The 20,565-nt window shown below is 40.7% G+C and overlaps 1 protein-coding gene across 1 annotated transcript in view; it reads right to left on the bottom strand.

Moving 5' to 3' along the window:
• Positions 1-1,301: 1,301 nt before the first annotated feature.
• The window catches only part of CDH11 (cadherin 11), a 188,546-nt gene continuing 169,282 nt past the window's right edge, over positions 1,302-20,565 (bottom strand). The window contains exon 13 of the mRNA XM_064581191.1: positions 1,302-1,371. Coding sequence (XP_064437261.1) covers positions 1,317-1,371 — 55 coding nt within the window. The 3' untranslated portion in view covers positions 1,302-1,316. The remainder of the gene's footprint in view (positions 1,372-20,565) is intronic.

The following is a 20,565-nucleotide window of genomic DNA, read 5'->3' as shown; positions in this document are numbered from 1 at the left end:
GACTATGCCTATAGCCAAAGCTGTACCCATTAAGTTTGGCTTCAAAAATAAAACAGAAACAAAAAAGTTAATATTGAGGATGGGCTGCAACATTTCAAAGGGTCTTAGTTTGACTTTGTTACACAATCCGACAACTCCAACACATGCTGGACTATTGAGGATATGCCCAAAGCTTTATTTTCTTTTCTCGGTTTCTATCCTGCTAGCTTCACCGAGTTAATGAGGACTCTGAAAAAGCTGTTTACTTCACTGATCAGTGTGTGAGACTGCCTAAAAGAGTCTTTCCCCCATTTCTAAATTGGCAAAATCCTTTTCATCTTGTGTTTTATTAACAGCCTCTCATTCCGGACATCCCTTTTGGAACCTGTCTCTCCTCCATTTCTTAATGGTGGTTCTGCTCTGGCTGCCAGTCACAGTATCCTGTCCCCCCAGTGCGCACTTGTGACCCAGATATGGTCATTCAGGGCACCCCATCCCTCCTGCCACAATGACTGCACAATGATGAGTCTGTCACCAGGCTGGATTGTGTATTTGTTTTGTTTTGTTTTTGTTTGGTTTTGGTTCAGTTTTTGTTTTCGTTTTGGGATTGTGTATTGACTAAGTAAGCTCTCCACTTCCTTCAGGTTCCAAAAGTTAAGCCAGCATAAGCCTGGAGCTGGATGGGCCTGCCCTTCTCTTGTCATCCTCCGAAGGATGCCTGACTCTGGGAGGAAGGACTGAGGGCAGCCTGCTGAGACCATCTAAGCTAAGTAAGACATGGAGAAAGGGAGGCGAAGAAGGAGAAGAGATGCAGAGGGAAAGAGGCAGAGATGGCAATATTCTTGAAGTCATTGGAGATGTTTGCCTCCCACCTCAGACTCTCTCATTAAGTGAGAAAGTAAATACTTTCTCCCTGCCAGGTTAGTTGGAGTCAGATTTCTTCTACTTGCTACCAAAAGACTTTTTCTCTGTTCCTTTGTACTGTCTACTCCTTTTATCATGCCTTCTTTCAAATTCCTGATCTTTCTTCAACAGTGACATGACCAACTCCAAAGATAGGGCTGCCCCCAGTGCACAGTTGTATGGGAACATACGAAGGTCAAATGCTGAATGCCCATGGGTGCTGCCTCCCTTCACCCCTGCCACGTCCATCCTGAGCACACCAGATGGGATGCCGTTTCAGGGGCTTGCTGTGTGCTTGCTGATGAATTCCAAGGGGATCAGCCTCGGAGAACTGCAGCATCTTTCAGCGCCGAGGCCTTTGCAAATTCAAAGGACAGCCAGAAATAAATTAAGCCTCTTCCAAACCAGTGGGCTCCAGGAGTCGGATTTGCAGCTCAGAAACAAGCTTCTTCCTCCAGAAGCAGGTAGACCATCTCGGCAGTTTTCTCTCTACAATATAAGAATGATGTTGCACCATATTTTAAGTGAAATCAAGTAATCTTTGCTATTCAAATACCATATAATCCTAAGGTCAATCATTAGCCCAGGATTCACCAGATCTGACAGGCATACGTTAAAGCAAGAGGAGGAATGTGTGTGTGACTAATGTCCATATCCGTGTCCACATCTACATCTCTATCTGTATCTGCATCTTCCATTCCTGTTCTAAACTTCCTTGGGATCGGATCTGTAACCTTTGTTATTCTGGAATATCAGTTGTCCCCAATCTTGTCTAGTCTATCCACAGCTCATTCAACAAAGCTTTAATGATCACCTACTGTATGCTGACACAAGGTTCCAGGAACACAGGAGTACATGAGACAAGTCCCCACTCTTATTTTATACTGTACATGGCCCATTTCACAGTCACATTTTATGTATACTTTTTCTTCTCTCTTCAGGACCCTCCGTCTCCTCATGTGCATTTGTCCAAATTCTTTCCAAACTTCACAGCCTATGAAGTCATCTCTAAGATATCCAATGTAGACATGGTGTTTTCTTTTCTCTTCTAGAGTCTCATAGCATATTAGCCCTCTCTTTTGGCCTATAATGCATTTGGTCATTTAGTAATTATTTATACGCATACCATCTCTGCAAATCACCATCCCATCACAAACATACACACACATGTGTCTATATGTATAATGTATGTTACCTACGATGGACACATGCACATCCTAGGTGTGTACATGCTAGGTAATACCAACTATAGGCTTAGTACTGAGTCTGAAACATTGTAGGTCTTTAAAAAATAAAAGAATGTTTCATGACCATGCAAATGACTGACTTAAACTCCCCTTGAGTATAGAATCCTTCCCACTAAGAATTCCTCATTAGAGAAAGTGATTCTCTGAGGTGGTTGTATTTCCCAACTAAAATACTGAGATCTGTTTGCACTGGACAGAATGAATTGCTTCCCCTGACTCAAGCATCTGTTTGAGGGGTAACAAAACAAGTTCCTATAACGACCACCAAAAAGGATGGTATTGATTGCTGAAATTGGCAGGTACGTGTCCTATAGGTGGATTATTCATTTAAGAAAATTGCAAGGATTGAGAGCTGAAAGGTCATCAGGACAGATGACAGGTTGTAATTTCAATATGTGGCCTGACACCATAATAGGAAAGGGCCCATTTGTCACATCTGGGTGATAAATCTTCTACGTGCCTCTTTATTGAGCATAAAGCCATGCAAGCTGTCAGCAGCTATGGCCTGGGCATCCTAATCTGAGAAATGGAGTAAGGTTTACTTTATCAGAAGTACTGTCCACGGTGAAAGAAGTGAAAGCAGCATTTGTTAAAAGCATGAAGCATGCATCAAACTTGGCAAAGCACATTTTCACAAATGCTATCAAATCTCATAGTCAAAAAGCCTCGTGAGTCAGATGCCATTTTTGTTTTCCAGATGGAAAATCTGAAGTCCCCAGGGATGGCAGGGCCTAGCAAGGTCCTCTAGATATAAGCAGAAATTGGGATCAGAATCAGCATCTAATGGATTCTGGGGCCCGTAATCTCACCACTAAGCCATACAGAGTGAAGACACCTTAGAGGAGCAATTGCTGACTTTAGGCAACTCATTCTCTCGGCCTCAGCTTCCTCATCTGTGACCTGGGAATAGATGCGGTGGAAAGGTATGTAAGCGCTGGAGGAGTCTTAAAGCTTCTATACATCCCTTTCCAATGTCAGAGCATTTTACTCACACTTTCAGATAGAGGAATACTTATACTGTACAGATGAGGATAATGCTATATATTGGAGAGAGCACTCTCTCTCTCTCTCTTTGTTATTCATCTATCTAATTCATTTATGATCCAGTCTATTAAGTTTAACATTAGCACTGGGAATATAACCCTTCCTCCATCTCATGGAAACAGCAGAATTAATCTTGAATTCTTGGTTCCCTAAAAATCCATGCTTAGAGTGCCCCTTACCTTCCACTTGCTATGAAATATATAAGTGAACAACAGATAGTTACCTCCCACCCCCAACATTTTCTGAACTGCCGTAGAGGAAGAAGAGCAGAGAAAAGATTAGACTCAATCAGAGCTACTCGAATCCTAATTCCTCCTGTAAAAGTTGTGTGAGCTGAAATCATCAAGTTAGATCACCTTCATGAGGTTCAGTCTCCTCATCTCTAAAATGGGGACATTATTTGATTCACGGCTTCATTTTCAGTATCCAAAGGGATGACATATGCAGAATCCCTGCTCTCTAGCATACAGTAAGCACATGGTAAGTAGTTCCTAGGCAGTTCATACTGGTTCTTAGGTATTAGTATATCTGAGTGGACATAGGAAAAACCCCTGGATGATGCATCTTTAGGAGCCACCCAGAAGTGTATGTTCATTACAGACACTGACTTCATCTAAACTAATCACTATCCAAACAGCAAACCAGAAGAATCACTCATGCAGCTAGCTAGTACACACCATTTGGCGGCAGAAAGAGGTTCTATCGTGTGCTTTCCTGAGCACTGGAGGATTTTTAGGAAAGAATGGTGGATGGCAGAGGTGGGAAGAAGAGTCCTATAAACATGGAAATTGCACTGCAAGTCATTTCAGTCTTTCTGAGAATACTGTTCTTCACATAGACAGCTGTCCAGCACTCTTTGGCGAAAAAGGTACAACTTCACTCCATTTAGCTGTGACTAACCAAAGTAATTGAGGAACTTACTTTCCTATAATAATAGTGGGGATGAAATTGATGATGTAACAATAGTCCTGCCCCCTTCTTGTTCCTATTGCGAGGAGACTCAGATGAGCATTTTTTGGTCATCAGATCACAGCATTCCTATATGGGAAGTACTCTTTTTTAAAGATTTATTTACTTGAGAGAGAGGGAGAGAGAGAGCGCAAAAGAGAGTGAGCAGGGGAGAGGGGCAGAAGCAGAGAGAGAATTCCAAGCAGACTCCCCTCTGAGTGCAGAGCCCAACGTGAGGCTTGATCTCACGACCCCCGAGATCATAAACCCAGCTGAAATCAAGAGTCAGATGCCCAACTGACTGCGCTACCCAGGTGCTCCAGGAAGTACGATATTTATCCCTATTTTATATGAAAGTAAAATGAGTCTCACAGAGATTCCCCCACATTGCTTGAGATCACACAGCTGGTTAGTGGCAGCACTAGGGCCAAACTCAGCTCTGGGCCATTGAATACTCCACCAAACTGGATTACAGATAATAACATTTAAAAATAAATGGGTGGGGCGCCTGGGTGGCTCAGTCGTTAAGTGGCTTCCTTCGGCTCAGGTCATGATCCCAGAGTCCTGGGATCGAGTCCCACATCGGGCTCCCTGCTCAGCAGGAAGCCTGCTTCTCCCTCTCCCACTTCCACTGCTTGTGTTCCTGCTCTCACTGTCTCTGTCTCTGTCAAATAAATAAATAAAATCTTTAAAAAAATAAAAAATAAAAATAATATAAAAATAAATGGGTTCTCCAAAGAAGATATATAAATGACCAGTAACAACATGACAAGATGTTCAACATTACAAATCATTAGGGAAATTCGATCCCAAACTGCAATGAGATATCACCTTATACCCAGTAGGATGGCTACTAGCAAAAAACAAACCAAGCAAAGCAAAACAAAACAGAAAATAACAAGTGTTAGCAAAGATCTGGGATAATGATCTTTTGCACCAGTGTTGGGAATATAAAATGGAATAGCCATTGTCAAAACCAGTATGGGGTTTCTCAAAAAACTAAACATCAAATTACCGTATGATCTAGCAATTCCACTTTTGGATATATACTCAAAAGAATTGAAAGCAGGGTCTAGAAGATATATTTGTACACCCACGTTTATAGCAGCATTCATCACAAAGCAACCCACGTGTCCATGAAAGAATGAATAAGTAAGATGTAGTATGTACATTCATACATACAATGGAATATTCTTCAGCCTTAAAAAGGAAGGTGATTCTGACATGTGCTACAACATGGATGAACCTCCGAGGACATTATGCTAAGTGAAATCAACCAGTCAACAGAACCCAAATTCAGTGTGACTGCACTCATATGAGGTACCTAGAGTAATCAAGTTCATAGAGACAGAAAGTAGAAGGGGAAGCATGAGGAATTATTGTTTATAGATTTTCAGTTTGGGAAGATGAAAACAGTTGTGGAGATGGGTGGTGGTGATGGTTGAATAACAACCATGGTTCAATGTCACTGAACTATACATTTAAAAAAATGGTTAAGATGGTAAATTTTATATGTGTACTTTACCACAATTTGAAAAAACGGAAAAAACAAATGGGATCCATGACTAAACGGAAGACACGGAAATTGATCATACTCTCATGTTGAGCTTACACTAGCTCATGCTAGATATTTCCTTTGTGAATATTTCACAAAAGCCTGAGAGGAAGCAGTATTATTTTAGCTGTAATTTGAATGAAGCTGCTCAGAGAGGCCAAGTGACTTGCCAAGGGCACACATCTCTTCATAAACAGAGTTGAAGGATTTCATCAGATGCCAGGTCAATTTTGGGGAAAGGTATTCTATATCCTCAGGAGGAACATCTGTCTTTTAACCATGAGTCAGCATCAGGGTCGGCACCACCATAAATATACTGTGCATAAAAGAAACTAAGTCTGGGAGAGGAGGAAGTTGCTAGAGTTAGAAGGAATATGGGGAAATGGGAGAAAAATATCTACCCATTGGAAGAGGCAGGAGATTGTGCCTGAGCCCGAGCTGAGGATTCGGAGGAAGTTTTCTTTCAGTAAATACTTGTTAAACAAATGAAATTTATGTTAATACATGGACAAATGATCGCAGTCAAGGAACAGTTTTTGGAATATCCTAGCAATATTCCAGGTGTTCCAATGTAGGCAGCTTCAGGGGACATAAGGAGAATCTCCCCTGCAAGGGAGGCCAGCAGAAAGTGGGAGCATCAGATACTGAGTCCTAGACAGGGGCGCAGAGCTGCCTCCCTTGTATGTCAGAGCTCTTAAGACTGAGGCAGAAGAAACCAGTCTCTGCCGCCAGGGGAGTTTTGATGGCACCCACAAATTGTCTAGCGTTGTAGCACAATAAAAAGGCAGAAGGTGCGAGTACCCAGGAGATGCACTGGTGGAAGACAAGAAGAAGGAACTAACACATGGAGCCCTTATTTTGTGGCAGGTGCCGTGTCAAGCATGTTGCAAGCCTTGCATTGTTGATGTGTGGAGACATCAGGAGGCAGGATCTATGTTTTTACAAATGAGGCCACTAAAGTACAGAGAGAGGTTTTTCCCATTCCCCTCATGCATGACTGGGAAGATGGGGACCCAGGTGGTCTGACATCACCCATGTGCTCCTCGGGGCTGCAGACTCCTCGGGGCAGGGGTGCCCTTGCACTCCAGGCCTTGGTGCAAGCAGACTACCCTGGCTTTTAATTCCTTGCAGATTGGGAAGTGACTGGAGACAATAACCCCACTCTGTTGGGGTGATAAGGTGGGAAGTGGGCATGAAGGACTGCCTGGGCCTTTGGGTGTGCACATCTGGGCAGAGAGTGGGGAAGGAGGTGGTGTGGCCAGAGTTGAAGGCTGGCATTGCTGAAGTCTAAGGGGAGACATGGTGTCTATATCAGGCCTTGTCGTGTAGCTCCTGTCTCCTGGAGCCTCTGCAATGGACATGCCCCAGAAGCAGGGCAATGCTGGAAGAAAAGGCCTCCTCTGATCTATTCCCTTATTTCTGGATCTTCTCCCACTTTTGATCTCTCTGGCCATGCTGGGATGTCCGTTCCAATAACAACGGACGGTTACTGCTCATCTTCCCTTCCCGTCTTTGCCTCTGTGATAGCCCTCCTTGGTTTCTAAGATACTAAAATATTGTATGTCACAGCATTTTCTTTAAATAATAAATTTATGGCAGCAAAATTGGAACAGCCTGCGAAGCACATTTTTTGAGATGAACCTTGGCTTGATGTATTACAACATTTAAAGCAGGAATTCCACACACAAAGGACGCATCAGGACCTGATATGATTAGATACATATGAGAAAAAAAAAAAAAAAGCAGTGATGGGAAAGGCAGGCCCCTCTCTGACCTTTGCTTCCCACAGTCAATAGTAATCTTGTTCCTTTTTAATGACATCCACAGCTCTTGCCTAATGAAAATTCTCCCACTATGAGCTTCTGTCGGAAGAAGAAAGCACCAGAACAATGCACATGTCCACATCTGGGTGCATACAGGGATATGTTAGCCAAGCTGAAAGGACAAACCTTCATAATGACCCAGGCTTTTTTTCTGAAAACCGATGTTAGCTATTCCCCGTTTGTGTTTATCTCGAGGGCAGTATAAATTATGGCAAGTTGGAATAAAGAATATAATTCTTTGTCCCTGATTTAATAATGCGGGGGCAACTTCAGAGGCATATTTCTAAATTGCCCTTTTAATTTATTGTAATGCATTAGTCAGACATGGGAAGGGAGTGGATGTAATTACCATACTTTTTGGAGATTATACACAGTTCGATGGTCAACACTTCAAAATCAAGGTGGCCCTTTTGGGTAAATTATGATTTCTTAATTTTGTACTATTGCATTTCAAGTCACCTTTGAAATTTTATAATAACCTATAACTGATTGGCTTAGTGAACTGCATCTTAATTGAAATATATGTCTAAAAGCTATTTTAATTAGCTGTTACACAGGCATTTACCAGACAGGCTGCTGCAGGCACAATGCAAATAAATAAATACATGAAAAAGTAAGTACATAAACGATCTGTGTCCATCAGCTCTGTCTGATGTCGACGTTCTGCTTCAGAGCACTGAACTGTGTACAGAGCTCGAGGGGTAGTGGCAGAAAGACTAAAACCAGCACCTCTGATTGGACCTAGACTTCAGTCCAGGGAAATGGCTGATTTTTCATCCTAGTTATCATACCCCACTGAATTTCCTCCATCCATTTGCCCAGTTGCTGTTTTAAAACCAAGGTCTTCTGGACAAGGCTTAGTTTAGATCTGGAATCCTGGGTTTCTTACAGGGAATTAAAGGACCATATTTTACAAGGGATTTCTGTATATCACTCATGGGGAAGAAGAATGAAAACCAATGCAAATAATGCTTCAAAGACTACTTTTAAAAAAACTGATTTCTTTTAATCCGGGTGGCAATTACAGCAACATACACATGTGTTAGAAGTCACTCCACTGTACCTTAAAGTGTATTTACTATGTGTGATTTATACCTCAATTAAGAATAAACAAGTATTAGAAAGAAAACAAAAATCCAGTCTGCCTGCATTCCTAGTCTGCTTGACTATTTTAACATGGTGTCTACTGATTAGGAGAGCCACTAATTGCTTGGGAGGAAACCAAAAGCTAAAGGTTTTGTTTGTTTGTTTGTTGCCACTTCATGTTTAAGAAGCTCACTATCATATAGTACCTTCTACGTTCACAGCACACAATTTAAAATGAACCAAACAAAAATGTCTCAAATTTCTGGAAAAATTTGAAAAACCCATCCAAAAGGGTTTCCAAAAGGAAACCCTTATGATGCTGAAGGACATGAAATTGTACAATTTTAAGATGGGGGAACAAGAAAGAAAGGAAAGAAGGGAAGGAAGGAAGGAAGGAAGGAAGGAAGGAAGGAAGGAAGGAAGGAAGGAAGGAAGGGAGAGAAAGGAAAGAAAGGAGGGAGGGAGGGAAGGAAGGAAGGAAGGAAGAAAGAAAGAAGAGGAGGGTGGGGGGTATAAAGCTGAGCCTGTTTATAACATATTTAACCAGCCAATTACACTGTTAGCCCACAATGACAAATTTCTCTCCGAATACAGCTTAGCTGTTCCTTGTTCGTGGCACTAATTTTCTTCCAATTTGCCACTGTTTCATAAAGTTTTGTCAATCATAAGCATTTTTATAGAAGACTGAAATGGCGAGTTAATGGTTTACTCCAAAAGAGAGGAACACCGGGCTAAAACAGCTGCAGCATTTACACAGTGACTGAGAATGCCAATGTAATGAAGGAGCAAGCCAGCAATTAAAGGGAAGGAAATGCTCACGGAATGAAATTCTAATGTGGGGAGTTCGTTAATTTGTAAATCTACTGAGGATTGTTTAAACATGTTCCTTTTGATCACTAAAAATTCTGGTGGCCGTTTGTATTCCCTCTGAAGGTCCCCAAACTGGCATCTGCAAACTTAGCAAAGCGGAGCAGGAAGGCAGTCAAGCCGGACCAAGAACACCGGTGAGTGTGCCTTTCTTGTAAAACTCTGAGCCGAGGACAGAACTGACGTGGGTCTTAAAGATGGTGAATTGAAAAGATAAAAGAAAGTAAAAACGATCTTAGACGAATTCTAGTCCAGAATTTACCTGCCCCATACTGTTTTTTTTTTCTCCTTTGAAAGCTGGAGAAGGATGAAATAGGATATAAAAGCTAAACACTGATACGTAAGTCTCTGCATTAGGAAGCTTGACATATCCAAAATAGATTTGGGGGGAAGGGTGTGTCTGCCACTAAGCATTTGCCAAAAATGGCTTTGCCTGCTCTCAGCTCTTTTTGTTCATTCTGAATCCTTAAGTTATCAAGTCTGTTCCTGACAGCATCCCATAAAAGACCTCCTCTGATACATGTTTACATTAAATGAATTCTTTTGGCTTAACCCCCACAGTATTTCCAAGCCTTTGTCATCCCTCCAATCATTTGATGGCGTGTGTATGATCTTACTAACAATTTTCTTCTTAATTTTGCAATGTTCTGTTGTGATCTCTTGCTACACTTCTATACTGAGATTCGAGTTCCACTCAATCCCTTTGCCTTTAGTACTCCTGCTTTTGCTCATATATTTGAAGGAACTTTTTCCTGGTTTGTGAATCAGAGAACAAAACAGACACAAGGACTAGTGAAAATAAAGTCCCTTCACATCCTCTTTGGAAGTAAAAGGGAGATGGGTCAAAATGAGCGGGTAAGGAAAACAGGCTTAGCAGACAACTAGGAAAAGATGAGGTTGGGCAAGTCAGCTGTGAGCACTAAAAGCTGTGCTTTTGGGGGGAGGGGCTGCAGGAGCCCTCTGGTCACCAAACAGGAAGTCAGGGCAGAATGTAGCACTCCTTGCCCCAGAATGCCGGGACATCCAGAGCTGTCCTCTGTGTTGACATAGTAACCGTAAGGCTTATTATTCTCTGCCATGGAGGGTAGGTGGGAACTCAGGACTGTGGGTAATTTCTGTAGTTCATTCTTTTGAAGAAGGAACTTGGAAAGTAAAAGATTACCAGATGAGCAAAAGTTTGCGAGACTACAGACTAGTGAATGAAAAATTATTAGCTGGCACTTTACAGCTGGGAAAGCCAAGGACAGATGAGTCTAAATGAAGAGGCTTCTATTACACATTACATTGTATATGCTCACATCAGTTATTAACACAGACAAACACGAGCTTTTTTTTTTTTTTTTTTGAGAATGCCCTCTACACCAGGCCCTGTGCTAGGTGCTGGGCAAAGTGAGAGAGAATGCCCTCATGGATTTTGCAGGCTACGAGAGTAGACAGTCCTTAGAAACTAATATACGAGGAGTTTGGTTTTGTTTTGGCCACTTTGGGGAAAGGAGTTTATTTTGATTTTCAGATTTAAATAGTATGGTTATGTTTGCTGATCATAGAAACATTATGTGCTCCTTCATAAACATGGCGTCACACCATGCATGATGCTCTCTAAACTGCTCACGTAATTCATCAATAAGCACAGCGCATTTTCCAACGTCAAAATAGGCTTCATCTTTTTTTTTTTCCAGTGGGTGCATGGTAATTCATTGCATGAATTTCCGCTAGTCTTCAGCTCTTTATCTCTTTCAATCATATTATCCCTGATTTTAAATATGGCTCTTTGTGATTTTACTCTATGTTTTGGAAGCATGTTAAGCAAAATGCTTGACAATGTTTTGTAAGCTATGAACACAGTGCAAACACAATGCAAAAAAATTATATTTCTTTCTTTTCTGTTCCAAAAATTTTGTTTCACATAAACCAGGATCAAATCCTGGCTCTTCCAATCAAAAGAGATTTTTTGAGGGGTGCCTGGGTGGCTCAGTCGGTTAAGCATCCCACTCTTGGTTTTAGCTCAGGTCATGATCTCAGGGTCCTGAGATTGAGCCCCACAGCAGGCTCCCCACTCAGCAGGGAGTCTCCTCTCCTTTTCCTTTGTCCCTCCCCCCACTCATAAACACATACTCTCTCTCTAAAATAAATAAATAAATCTTTTTTTAAAAAGAGGTTTTTTTGTTTTATTTTTACTTCACTGAAACATTATCTCCTCATTTTCAGAATAGGGATACCTGTGTCTCAGGGTTCTCCCAAGGTCCAATTTGTCAATTCAGGTAAAATGCTTAGTCTTATACTTGACATACAGTAAATTGCCAATACACATTAGGTATCTTTTTTGCTGCTATTGCTCCAGTCTGGGATCTCATCGTCTCTGATATAATTTCTTCCTACCTGGACTCCTTGTTGTTGAGTCAGGTTCTCCTCACCATAGATAGGCTTGAAATGCTTATAAGCACTGTGTGGACATGAATTCAAATAGTCTTCCAACAGCCCTTAGGCAGGTACCATGATCATTGTCATCTTATAGGTAAGAAGGCTCAGAGAATTTAGGCAAATCATCTAAGATCATTCTGCCTATAGATACCTCTCTGAGGTGGTGGGCAAACTAGAGAAGGGAAAGTCAAAGTTGAGTCTGCAGAGGCAAGCAATAGTCGTATAACATAAAGCACCTTTTGCACTGCAATAAGAAACATGAGTTTAAAGAGCTCAGCTTCAGTATAAGAGCAGATAATGGGATCCAACCAGAGGTAATCCAAGAGAGGCTATTATGTAAGTCAGGTGGAGCATGAAGTGGTTGAGACTTATGGTCATGTCCCCAAGCTTCAAACTGACCTGACCACAGTGATAATAGCATTTACTATTTATTGAACATACTATATACTGTCACCATTTGAGTCGGAGATAGAGTCAAGATCAAATACCAGGATTGATCAGGATTGCAAAGCGCACCATCTTTTTGAATTAGCCCTATATGAATGGGACCACATTTGAGATTCTGAAACAGAGATGTCCAATGTGGTCTCTTTGATTAGAAATTCCAGCAGGAGAAGAGAACAAACCAAACTCCTAGTCATTCCTGTTGTCCATGTCTAAATTCATGAAGTTGTTCAAAAAAGAGAAAAAACATTATCTTCCAAATGTATTATTTGTTTCAGAACTCCCTAAGAGAAACAAACATCGATATAATATAGTCATACTGAGTAGCTTGATGTATAGTAAGGGAAGGACTACATATTATGACAGATGGCAGCGTGCAGAGGAAAATTCCTTTGCCAACGTGATAACTTCTGCTTTGATAATACATTAAAACCCAATGAGAAATCTCTAAGGAATGTGGTTTGATGGGTTGGGGTAGAGGAATGCCCAGAATAAATAGCCATTTGTATATGAGATCACACACCAAAGAGTTGTTTTCACTAAGACTGAAATGACTAACCACCAGCCCATCAGACAGCAGGATAGAGTAGACCCTTTATAATGCATGTATGAGTAGGTATGTCTCAAGGGGACCCCCATGATAATGTTGTTGATGTAGTTTCCGAGAAGGGTGATACTACCTTATCCTGGAGAGAGCCTGAGTTACAGAAACCCAGTTTCCCCCCTTTACCCACACTCATTATCATCAAGAAATGCCCTCATATTTGATTGTGTTTCAAATGACAGGTTAGAGCTGAGAGAAAACTTTCATAAATTATTCTGGCTTATTTTATGATGTGCACCAGTTGGCAGAAAGGAATTCCATTAATCTGAAATTGCTTCCTTAAAAGAAAATTCAAAAACAAAAATCAAAAGGATCATCTCATCCTGATATGGAATGATGGGCCTTTCAATCCTGTTATTCTTTACCCAGTATTATCTATGCCTGACACTACAGCTAATTATTGCCCAGAAGATCCAAAGAGAAAAGTTAAAATTCATTTATGAATTCATTCATTCAGCAATTTAAATATATCCTTTTCCAAGAACTGTGCTAAGATCTAGGAATCTAAGGATGATTAAGACTGCTCGGTGCTCTCAAGAAGTGAGAAGACCCATAAATCAACAGCTATGGTGTAATATGATTAGTTCTATAGTGTGGGTGTCTGAGTGTGTGTGTGCGCATGCATATATCTGATAAGAATGGCAAAGTTTATCTTAAAAGGCAAAGGATGAAAGGAGATAAGATCACAGACAATGAAGCCGCTGAGGTTTTGGCCAGAATGAACCAAACCTCCCTACATCAAGACAAGGATGCTCAATGGAAATATTTTAGAACAGATAAAAGGAAGGCATGTGTCATAAAACAGCTAGCAATGTTTAAGAAGATTCTTTGTTCTAAAATACAATGCTTCCTGAAAATAGAAAAAGCTTCATAAGAATAGCACCTTCTTCTCGAGTTGTTGTGAAGACAGAAGGAAGCATGTATAAGACCCAAGTCTAATGGGTAGTGCATGACCAGTACCGTTTACTTCACCTCCTCACCTGGGATCCCTCAACCTATTCTGCTATTCACACGGTGAAACTAAGCCTATGGGGTCTTTATTCAAAGAGAACTAAGCTCTTTAGTGTTTTCTGACTCTTCTGACATTTTAAATACATAAAAATCAAGTTACATCAACAAAAAATCCCTTTCAACCTTTGTAGTCTAAGCCTATGTCACCAGCTTACCATATCCACTGTGGAGAATTACTGAGCCACTCTTGCTAAAAATGTGAACCCTTTCTACTTCTTCTCTACACATCAGCTTCATACGTTCAGTTCCTATAAATAGCTCACCTCTCTATCAAATTTATAAAATTGATGGACTCTCTAGTTGGAAAAATATCATGTGCATTTGATCTGTTTACCGACATTGTTAGAAAGTTCTTGCTTTTATTGAGATGAATTTTGCCTCTCCCTGTTCCAACCCCACCTAGAATAAGTGGGACCCCTCTTGATCATGACACACATTCAGAGTGGGCATCATCCTCCTTCTCCCAACCCTCAAGAGTATTATTTGAAGCAAGGTGGCTGATTCTTAACTATCTGGGGAGAAGAGATCTGTGGAGGAGTCTAGGTGGGAGAAGGGGTCAGGAAACACACCGGAGAAGAAAGTACTTGAACAAATCTTAAAGGAAGAGAAAAAGATGACTGGCCTTTTTCAATTGTTTGGATGGAGAAACAACTCAACTATCTAATATGATTTGTCAACCTGGGACAGATGTTACACTGAAGTGAGTTTTCCTTACAGGAATATAGTAATGAGAGAAATGGGCATTGTTCAGGGAAATGGATGATGTTCCCAAGCAGGCACATGCACTTAAATTTCTTTCTTCCTGTGCCTTTCTGGTCTTCCACACATAAATGTTTAATTCTCCATTTTGCCATCAATCAGCTTGCTGCTCTGGGATGGGTCTGTGGATAGAAAGCAGCCCTGTGCGGTTGGCCTAGACCTCCAGATGCACTCAAGGCTCCTGGAGAGCTTCTAACGAGCAGATGTCAGGATGGGGCCCTTGATTAATGATTCCCTGGGACATTCTGACACCCCTGCTTGGACTGGAGAGATAAGAGCCTGGCCATGGCTGTCAGAAAGCCCTGCTTTAGAGGAGAGAGGCCAAGGTCAAAAACATCAGGGAAGTCCTCTGTGAAACACAAGGCTCAGAGTTTCCTCTGGGGCAGTGTGTTGGCCTGCAAAGGTCAGGAAGAGAGCTAAAGATCATTCTGTCTAGTCAAAGACAAACAAGAGACAAGACAGATGGTGTTAAAGGGGAGACCAGAGACAGGAGGAAGAATCCACAGATAATTGAGGCAGAAGGCGCCTGGGGATTTGTTCTGGAATGCATGATTTCATTTATCAGAGGAAGGACTGTTTTGTGTCACCAGCCATTGGGTCTGCTTACTTGGGGGGGTGGTAATCTGCTCAATGCAGGGACACCTCAAAGTACAGAACTTTTTGATAAACTGCAGCTTCAAGTTTTCAAGAGCTGGAAACAATATTCTTCGTGGTATGTGTCCTCACCAAGGAAGGCCCCTCTGGTCTCTCACTAAAGAGTACACCGCAAGCTGGGACAGTGCTATCACTGACAAACCCAAGGCGCGATCCACTACCCGAAGTGGAGACACAAGAACGTTGTCCCCTTGATTTCACCTCTGGAATGCCCCACCTCCCCACCCTACATCAGAACCCTTCTGGCCCTGCTGCCTTAGCCTGGGGCTTTGTCACGCTCAGCCTCTCCATTACTGCGGTGTCTCTCTGTGTGGTCTCCGTGGCATCTATCCTACTATTCTCAGTGAGTCTCTAAAACAGTGACCCTCAGATGTTAACAAAGTGTGTGTGTCGGGGTGGGCGAATGAGGGGCTGGGAAGATGGGGAGAGGAAGTTAGCATCCAGTGAGCATTCTTTAAATGTGAACCAGCTTAAAAATATACGTGTGTGTATGTATACATGTACACATCTCTATATGCACATGCTACAAGGATGCATAAAAGCCCATGTGTGTGTTCACACTAACAGATACATGTGTGTGGTGATATGAATATATAGAAAGACAGTATTTATGTAGCTATCTAGCTATCCCTCTAGTGCACCCTGTGACTTAAGATGCTTCTCACCATCATTCTTAGACATCTATAAAAACAAAGGTCCTGATCATAGGATTTCTTAAAGGTCCCTCCTAGCTCTGTCTCAGACCTTTTTATCTGTGTGAGGATACCTGTTTGTCAGAGGGAGAAAACGTTGACCTTTAACTTTATTGTCAGAGGACTGGAACTGTAAGCAGTGTCTCCATTCATCATTCAATAATTATTTATTTACAGATTAGGCACTGAGTGAGATGCTAGAGTTAAAATTATCAGAACAATTTAGTATCTATCCGAAAGCTTTGCAGTTTACTGGAAGAGAGAGGCAAGTGGATGGGCAGATCAGTGGAGTAATTTTTGCAGCCGAGAGGTACACAGGATACTTATCCACCCCCCAACACACATACACACACACACAAACAAAAATAAAACCAAAAGCATGTTCTCTTGTATATGCCAAGTGTGCTATTAGAAAGCAGAGAGTAATTTTAGGAAGTGGTTTTGCTCAAAGAAAACAGGCACTTAAAAAACTAAATTGTAGCAGCAGATAGTTTAAGCCCAACAATTAAGCGTCTCTTAATCTTGCTTTGGAATAAAGGAAGAAGAGGAAGACACTAATGAACTCCTGATGGGGCCCGTAATCTGCCATAGGTTGGAGAGATAAGATAGTCAAGAGCCAGAGGGAATCAGAATCAAGGTAAGAAGAAACAACTGGAACTCCAGTCAGTTTCATGATCTGTAGATGGTGATGGTGATACCTGTCTCTTGCCACCAGGTGCGAAAGTGAAATGATAATGTATAGTAAGCCCACCATCACATGGGGCTAAGAATAGAAGTTTGATAACTGGAAAAAAAAAAAAGAAATAATATGTGGGCTTAATAAGGTCATAGGATGCCAAGATATCAAACGTATTTTTACATGTTAGCCAAAACAAACGAAAATATTTTAAAAATACATTTACAATAACACTAGAAAACAGGAAATAGTTAACTGTAAGTTTTAAAAAAATAAGTGCAAGATCTCTACACTAGAAACTATAAAAAAAGAAAGAAATGAAGAAATACCTGTATCATTGGAGAAATAAATCATATTCAAGAAGAAAAAGAAGTTTGATAACTGATAGCCCAGCTTCCTCTCTGTGAGGATGACATCTTACCCTGTCTGTCTGAAATGGTCTTGATGATAGATTTTTAAATTGGATTGTTTATTTTTTTATTGTTATTTTATTGAGTTGTAGTTCTGTAAATATTTTGGACATTAATTCCTTAATAGATGTATGGTTTGACATCAAAAAACTTTACTATTATTTCTTTAGTTAAATCCTTCAAAGGGCTTGAATATTTTTATGACTCTTGGTGGTTTGTGTACTACTTTCCAAAAGATTTCGTTGATTTTTCCCATTCCCCCATAGCATGACAATTTACCATTTGACCACAAATTTAAAACACCAAATTACTCTGGGTTTTTTTTCTGTTTTTTTGGTTGTATAGCAGATAAAAACATTCCATCTGTGTCCTCATTTCTGCTTATCATTTGTTCTTCCTCACTTGAGAATTTTTCTCTACTAACATATCGATTATAATCTGGGATCATTTTATTAAAATATAAATTCTACAAGTATTTTAGATATCATCACTTTCACTGACGATTTTAAGCAATTTTTTTCTGAATCTGACTTTTTATTGTTTTGTTTTATTTTACTCTAGAGAAAATTTTCATTTTATGGGGGATAAAACTGTTGGATTTTTCCTTAACACTTATCATTTCAAAATTTACAATTATTTTCTCCCAGAAAGACCTCATAAAGTGTTAATTTTACTTTACTTTTCTATGCTTGGGGATTATTTTATACATAAACCCTTTACCCATCAGGAATCTGTAATCACACATCAATGCAAAAGATTTACTGACATTTATACCCCTCAAAGATTTGCTAGTTTTACCAACATCATTTATAAAATGGTCCCTTCCCTCCAATTACACAATGATAAGTTGAAGTCATATGGGTAAGTACACATACACTTTTTCCCTTCTGTCTCATTGATCCATTTGTCTGGTTTTGTACAAGCACCACACTGTGTTAATTTTTGCTGCTGTATAATATATCTTTATATCCAAAAGAGCTAGCATCTCCTAATTCTTTAAACCATTACGTGACATGCATATGTCCAAATACATTTTATAGTAATTTCACTGTGTTGCAGGGCATTTCCTTTTGATGTTTTATTTAGGATTATATGAAATATATGTATTAACTTGTAGAGTGAAGATATGTCAAGCAAATGGCTTGAACTCTTTATAGTGAAATTTCATAATATTACCAATGCCCCTTAGGAATCAAAGGAAAGGTGATTATTTTGTGTCTCTACTCAGGACTTAATTTTGATAGCGCTCCCTTAGGACTGAGTTTTTTGCCTACCAGAGGTCTATATGTGTTATAAGATTTTTATTTCTACTTCCTGACTGTGACATTCATCAAACAGAGCAATAGCAAATCAATGACTGGCAGCAGACCTCGATTTTACCTGCAAACAAAACTGGCTATGCCATGCTGAGCTCGGGTGCATAATCTTGCCTTGAGAACAGGAAGAGGGTCGGGTGATTATGCAGGGCAGTCACGTTGGGGTACCAGCCTTTTTTCTATGCTCAGTTCAAGTATTACTGCTTTTAAATGTCAGCGTATCACCATTGTAAGCATGTGTACCTATTAAAACTTTTCTTTCCTGAGACATTTCAGGTGGACACCTTGGAGGATGTTGTACATTTAAAATTTTAATCACAACTCCAGGAACAGTGAAACTTTGGTTAGACCTGGATAGTTGATGAGAAGAGGATGAACTTTAATTAAGGTCCCGCCATAGGCATGGCCCTTGTAGGCGCTGCACATACAATACCACATTCAATTCTCACGAACTCTCTGAGGGAGGGACATTTCTAAATCCTCATTTTATGGCTGGTGACGTTAAGTTTCAGAGTTGGGAGACTGAAGTGTCCATAATGGACATCTTAGCCACTGTTTTGCCTGTTCTTGCTTACTGGCGTATCTTGATAACATTGTGAAGAAGTCTTTCTGAACATACATGTCTGAACACCTCTGAGGACGAGATGCTCATGCCTCTTCCTCCAAATATGGCTTGGTTCATTCTGGGTCAACTCTGGTCTGACCATTTAAAAACAAACAAATGAAAGACACTCTTTATATTAAACTAGATCCAATTCCCTTACCATTTCTGACCTTAGGCTTTGTTGAAGTCTTCTGACCTCAGGGAAAAGAAGTTCTTATCTTTCTGCTCAGATACAACACAAAGGGATTGGAGGGGCCGACCATTCCCACCAGTGACAAACTCAGCAGATCCAGAGACAGAGAAACTGGTACTGGTTCTGGTATCCTCACAGTTAGGAACTTTAAAAGGACCACACCCGGGCGCCTGGGTGGCTCAGTTGGTTAAGCGACTGCCTTCGGCTCAGGTCATGATCCTGGAATCCCAGGATCGAGTCCCACATTGGGCTCCCTGCTCAGCAGGGAGTCTGCTTCTCCATCTCCCGCTCCCCCCTCTTGTGCTCTTTCTCTCTCTCACTCTCTCTCACATAAATAAATAAAATCTTTTAAAAAATAAATAAATAAATAAAAATAAAATAAAAGGACCACACCCTTCATACTGGGGTATCAAGGGAATCTAGTTTTCCCTCAGCTATCGGGGTTTCCCCTGAAAAATCTCTGGACCTGATCCCGATCCCAGGGTAAACTGTGTCCTCAACATCCATTTCTAAGATTGGTGTGTTCAAGAACATGTCACCTTTCCTTTTCCTCGAAGTGGAGGGAAGCCAGAATTTTAAATCATTTTTCTTTATTTCCTTTGCAACCTCTCAGGTGATAGCTTTTCAACATCTTGTTTGATCCACCTCTGAATCCCATGGAGAAGGGATGGGTGACTTGCCCCTTAGTGAGTATTCCTGAAATCTCATTTCTCTTGGCTCTGCTTCAGAGAGGAGCTAGAGACCAGGCCATTCAAGGTTATGCCCTCTAATGAGGGTCTGGAGTAATAGGTTCCGGGTATGGAATTTGATGTCAAGAATGATCAACATCCAATCCATATGAAACTATTTTCTGACTCCAGCTGACCATGCACTTTCCTTTGCAGCTACAACTTCATTAAGTGGGGAAGTGAGTTTCCAACAAGAAAAGGTCAACATTTCCATTCGGGCATTCAAACATCTCCAAGATGGGTTTGAGGCTTTAGAGTTCTATTGATTCTGCCATCCCCATGCTGAGCACAGAACTTTGCCCAAAATAGACGGGCTATGTCAATCAAAGCTCACCAGCAGGGCTATTTATTTCCTGTTTGATTCACAGGGCTATCAAATATTGAAGTTGAAGGGGACCAAAGTAATTCTACTTTAGTATACATTTGCAGATGAGACTTATTTTCACAACTGATACATTACTGAAACTAAAATTCATGAAGAATACAAACTTTTTTTCCTGCATGGATTAGGTCTATGTTTACCAAACACCCATGAAACATAAAAACGCTACAGTTGGGAATTCCAGAGCAGACACTGAATATGTCTAAAAGAAATTATTTT

This window comes from Mirounga angustirostris, unplaced genomic scaffold (genome assembly GCF_029215605.1).
Source record: "Mirounga angustirostris isolate CCGP_5_RB_7025 unplaced genomic scaffold, mMirAng1.0.hap1 SCAF_16, whole genome shotgun sequence".
In the NCBI taxonomy this organism is placed as follows: Eukaryota; Metazoa; Chordata; class Mammalia; order Carnivora; family Phocidae; genus Mirounga; species Mirounga angustirostris.
Note: the sequence above shows the minus strand (reverse complement) of the source record. Positions and strands in the feature narration are given on the sequence as shown.